Raw genomic sequence first — 5,085 nt, forward strand, 5'->3', positions numbered from 1 at the left:
TTAGTATTAAGTTCTTACAATAAATAACTTTAACAATTTTTTCTTAAAATCATAAGAACAATCGAACAACTTTTAAAATCGCATCAGTCATCTGGACAGAATAGTCTGAAATACTTATTTATCGTTTGTTGATACTATAAGAGAGCAACATGGACTAGTCAAACCAACTTTCAAATTCCCCTTTATTTTGTTCAAACAAATTAGTAACAATTATCTTGAAATTTTTTAAATATGATTGCATCTCCTTTTAAAAACATATAAACAAACCAGAGTTTTGTATGTCTCTTTCTAACAGCTGGTGGTGAGTGAGATCACACATAACAAATAATAGTAATAATTCACATACATAAGACTCAACTAAACCAAATGGAATATTACCAGAATCAAAATCCCACAGTTTGCATTCCACATGACCAAAATGGCATTATCCAAACCAAAACACACATGCAAGTTTTTATAAACAAACTTCCAAGTTCGGTTAAAGTAATGGCAGTAGGTCCCACACTGGCTTCATTATCAATGATCCTCCTCACTCGCCGACTCAAACAAAAAACAGAAACAAGTACTACAATAACACAAACGTTGGCATAAGTTTAACAACACTGTCTCATTCAGAAATTGATCAGAAACAGTAACAAGAAATTGATTTTTCAATGGCGGTGGAATATCAGTGCTGTGAGACGGAGTTTTTCATAAGGATAGTGATAATTGTGTTGCTTGTTGTGTTTGCTGGATTGATGTCTGGGCTTACTTTGGGTCTCATGTCTTTGAGCCTTGTTGACCTTGAGGTTCTTGCTAAATCTGGTACTCCTCAGGATCGAAAACATGCCGGTACTGTTCTATTCATAAATTCATGTCATGTTTTGATGTTCTATACATAAATAAATTCATATGATGTTTTCTTTATTGCTTAAATGTTTTTGCACGGGTTCGATTGCACGGTGAGTTTGTCAGAATCACAACGTGCTATGGTAAAAATGGTAAAATACCATGTCTTATGTGATTTCGTCAAATTCACTGTAATTTTAAATATGTATTCACTTACTTCCTTCTGTCTTTATTATTAAAAAAAATTCATAAATTAAATAATTAATGTATCTGATCTATATATAATTAATGTATCTGGTTTATATATAGTTCAAATATATTGAATTTTGTGTTTTTTGTTGCTGTTTCAGATAAAATATTGCCTGTTGTAAAAAATCAGCATCTATTGCTATGCACTCTTTTGATTTGCAATGCAGCTGCTATGGAGGTACATCTAAATTCATCTGTTATTTATTTTTTATTTTGTAAATTTTTGAGTAGTATAATTCGTCGTTAAAGTGATATCGTCAATCATTTGATATTTTTGAGAAATTTGAGTTTTTTAAGATTACGTACCTGACTAAACTCTTACCATTGAACTAATACCTGATGATCAGGCGCTTCCGATCTTTCTTGATAGTCTTGTTGTTGCTTGGGGAGCAATTCTAATTTCTGTGACACTAATTCTTCTGTTTGGTGAGGTGAGAATTTTTTTAATTTTCTTGCATTTTGAATTAAATATATTGCTTATAACATGTTTACATTAATTTTTTTCTTTGAAGATTATTCCTCAATCGGTTTGTTCTCGGTATGGTTTAACGATCGGTGCAACAGTGGCTCCGGTTGTTCGTGTTCTTGTATGGATATGTTTTCCAGTTGCTTATCCAATAAGCAAGGTAATACTAATACATACACATTCAACATCATTTTTATTGAATTTTTTTCAATTTCGATTTTTATTTCTTAATTTTAATTTGTTATATTCAGTTGTTGGATTTTTTGCTCGGCCATCGCCACGAAGCCCTTTTCCGCCGAGCTGAGCTGAAAACACTTGTAAATTTACATGGTAACGAGGTATGCGTCAATACAACGAAACAATTTTTTTTATGATTCCTCATAAAATATTGTCACAGATAAATCATTATTGTCACAACGAAGACGACGCATTATTGAATTTGTAGTTAATTGATGATGAATTTTGTTAATGTTAGGCGGGAAAAGGCGGTGAACTAACACACGATGAAACAACTATCATTGCCGGGGCCTTAGAACTCTCTGAAAAAACTGCTGGTGATGCTATGAGTCCTATAAATGAAATATTTTCCATTGATATTAATTCAAAACTTGATAGGTGAGTAACATATTTAAAAAATATTTATAAAAATTCAGATATATATATTTTCGAAATTTCATACTATTTTCGATTCTCAAACTAAATGGTTGATTTTATTAAACAGAGATTTGATGAATGTAATATTGGAGAAAGGACATAGCAGAGTTCCTGTTTATTATGAAGAGCCTACAAACATCATAGGACTTATTCTGGTATAAATCAAAAATTTTATTTTTTATGATCCTTTAATATAAATAAATTTTATATTTCTTTTTATTGTTCATGATCTTTGTTTTAAGTTTTAAGCATGCATGCTTTTTAATTTTTAGATCAAGAATTTGTTAACTATTGATCCAGAAGAGGAAGTACCTGTGAAAAGTGTGACCATACGAAAAATACCAAGGTATTATAATATTTTGAAGTATTAAAATAAATTAGTAGCCATAAATCTATGATTAAATTTTATTAAATATTTTGACAGGGTTCCCGAAATGATGCCACTGTATGATATATTGAATGAATTCCAGAAGGGACATAGCCACATGGCTGTTGTTGTGAGAAATTTTGACAAGACTGGGCAACAATCTTCCAACAATAATTGCAATGGTAATTAAGCACATGATTGCTATTTTGATTATCATTAATACAATGTTGTCGTGTGTCACATGATATTTTTAGTATGACACTTCTCTGAATAAAGACATGTTAAGTGTCTGACATGTGTTACTATCATGTGTTAGTATCTGATAATAAAAATTGTGTCTGGTGTCTAACATGTAACAATCGTGACACTGACATAAAGCACTGATGTTGGTGTGTTAGATATTCGACAAGTATTAGGATTTTATAATAAAAACGTATCTGATGTCTAACATGCGTCAATATCTAATATCAGTATCGGTGTCTTATGATTTTGCTGTCTCTTTAATTTTCATCGATCATGATTAAATTAATTTCCTTTGATTTTAATTATCTCTGTGAAATAGATTCAGGTGGAGATGTGAAAGTGACTATTGATATTGAAAAGACTCCTCAAGAAAAAATGTTGAAAAATAAGATGCAACTTCACAAGAGAAAAAGCTTACCAAATTCAAGTAATTCAAATAGGAGTACTGCTGGTTCTTCTAGGAGCAAAAAATGGTCACAAAATATTTACTCAGATATTTTGGAAATTGATGGAAATTCAATTCCAAAGCTACCTGAAAAAGAAGAAGCTGTTGGAATTATTACAATGGAAGATGTAATTGAAGAGCTTTTGCAGGTAATTTATTTTGAACAATTTCATATAAATTTTACTTAAAATCCTGAAAAAAAACTTCTTTTGTTATATTATATTATTATTTAATTTTGTGTAGGAGGAGATCTTTGATGAGACAGATCATCATTTTGAAGACTCATAACAATGATATCTTGATAAAAGTTAGATTTTCTTGTTTATGTAGATTCATATATAAGTTGCTTAGGTTAATTTAATTAGATAATGAGAAAAGTTTGTGATTGGAAAATGACTAGCTAGCCATTATTCCTTGTGAAAAGTAGTAGTGATGGTGAAAGCTTTTGTTGTTGTAACATGTTTGAATCTAATAATTTTCAATTTTGAGTAATATATCAATATCAATTTTTTTATTGTAAGGTGTGCCAGAAAAGGTTTAATTATGTGATAATGAAGATTTGATATTGATACGTGATGCATTTGGGAGCATTGTAAATGTTAGTAATTGACAAGTCTTTTGGACAAACATGGTTATCTTGACTTTGATCAAGATTGTTCAAGATTGTGAGATGTTTGGAGCTATATTTGACTGACAAAATGAAAGAAATGAGAGAATCTATAAAATTTAATATTTTAAGGTTTTGAGTTAAAGATAAGATGTTAGGTAACTTATTTATGAGATTATTTATAATTTAATAGGTTCTGTTAAACCAACTCAATTGATTGCTGTGTACAGACATCATATAGATGTGCGAGTTCGATCTCACTAGTTCATTTTTAAATGGTAAATTCCAACTACCTAAACTTATAGAGTGGAAATATCAGAGAATCATATCTATCCAAATATATTGTATGATTGTGAGAGGCATTGTTCATATTTAAAAAATATGAGTGAGATTCAAGTAAGGTTGGAGCATAGGTGAGCAAGCTTGAGGTTAAAATTAAAATCAACATGGGAAGAATTGTCATCATTATCTCTCTAGGAATATGCATGTTGAGTGAGTTTTCTTATTTGCTTTACTCCTTAGATTGGAGAGGCAATGAGTTAGGATGAGCTCTAGCATGAATTAGAAAAAAATATGATATTTGTAAAAAATATGAAATGTTGAAATAGTAAGTTAATTGATATAGAATTTACTGGTTTACTGTAATTTTGTAAATGTTTATAGTCAATTCAGATAAGTTTGATCCAAAAATGAGAAGACGAGTTAGCATGCGTATAGGAATGTTTTGAAGTTGAGAGAATATGAAAATTTGGAAAAGTAACAACATAGATCAACTCATATCTTTATGTGATTCAATTCAAATCTTCATATGATCCAAAAAACTTGATAGGCTTGTAGTGTTTAGGCCAAAACTTTTCATCTAGGACTCATATCTTAAGTGATATTAGTTGTATGTTTTTATTGGAGTTACAACTCCATTGAAGCATAAGGTTGAATATGAAGATGAAAGAATTGTTGTAGAAAAAAAGAGTGAGAGAAACTGTAACTAACTCAACAAAATCTATTTTTCTAAATGTTCAAAGTTGTTACACACCTTGTAACTAACTGAATGTGGCTTCACTTTATATACATGGGTCAAATTCCAAATGAAACTTAAATAAAATTTAAATGTAACTAAAACTTAAACTAAACTAACTTGAATTTGGATTACATTTCAACTTCATCCCTTAATTCATATTCAAGTTAAAATCAGCAACACCAATTCCATCCCACAAATTGATGAAGTG

The 5,085-nt window shown here is 30.0% G+C and overlaps 1 protein-coding gene across 1 annotated transcript; it reads left to right on the forward strand.

Annotated features, from left to right (window-relative positions):
• The first annotated feature begins 375 nt into the window (after positions 1-375).
• LOC131624798 (DUF21 domain-containing protein At2g14520-like) lies at positions 376-3,746 on the forward strand. The gene is made up of 11 exons (XM_058895713.1): positions 376-831; positions 1,179-1,255; positions 1,425-1,508; positions 1,590-1,703; positions 1,795-1,881; positions 2,019-2,158; positions 2,265-2,352; positions 2,470-2,543; positions 2,622-2,746; positions 3,127-3,401; positions 3,496-3,746. The coding sequence occupies exons 1-11, from the start codon at positions 654-656 to the stop codon at positions 3,538-3,540; spliced, it is 1,287 nt and encodes a 428-aa protein (XP_058751696.1). The 5' UTR covers positions 376-653; the 3' UTR covers positions 3,541-3,746.
• Positions 3,747-5,085: the final 1,339 nt, after the last annotated feature.

The sequence above is a fragment of the Vicia villosa genome, linkage group LG1 (genome assembly GCF_029867415.1).
Source record: "Vicia villosa cultivar HV-30 ecotype Madison, WI linkage group LG1, Vvil1.0, whole genome shotgun sequence".
Taxonomy (NCBI): domain Eukaryota; kingdom Viridiplantae; phylum Streptophyta; class Magnoliopsida; order Fabales; family Fabaceae; genus Vicia; species Vicia villosa.

Coding starts and splice junctions, on each gene's coding strand:
- LOC131624798 (XM_058895713.1), top strand. CDS start 654: ATGGCGGTGGAATATCAGTGCTGTGAGACGGAGTTTTTCATAAGGATA. Junction 1,256..1,424: donor GCAATGCAGCTGCTATGGAG/GTACATCTAAAT, acceptor CCTGATGATCAG/GCGCTTCCGATCTTTCTTGA. Junction 1,882..2,018: donor TAAATTTACATGGTAACGAG/GTATGCGTCAAT, acceptor TGTTAATGTTAG/GCGGGAAAAGGCGGTGAACT.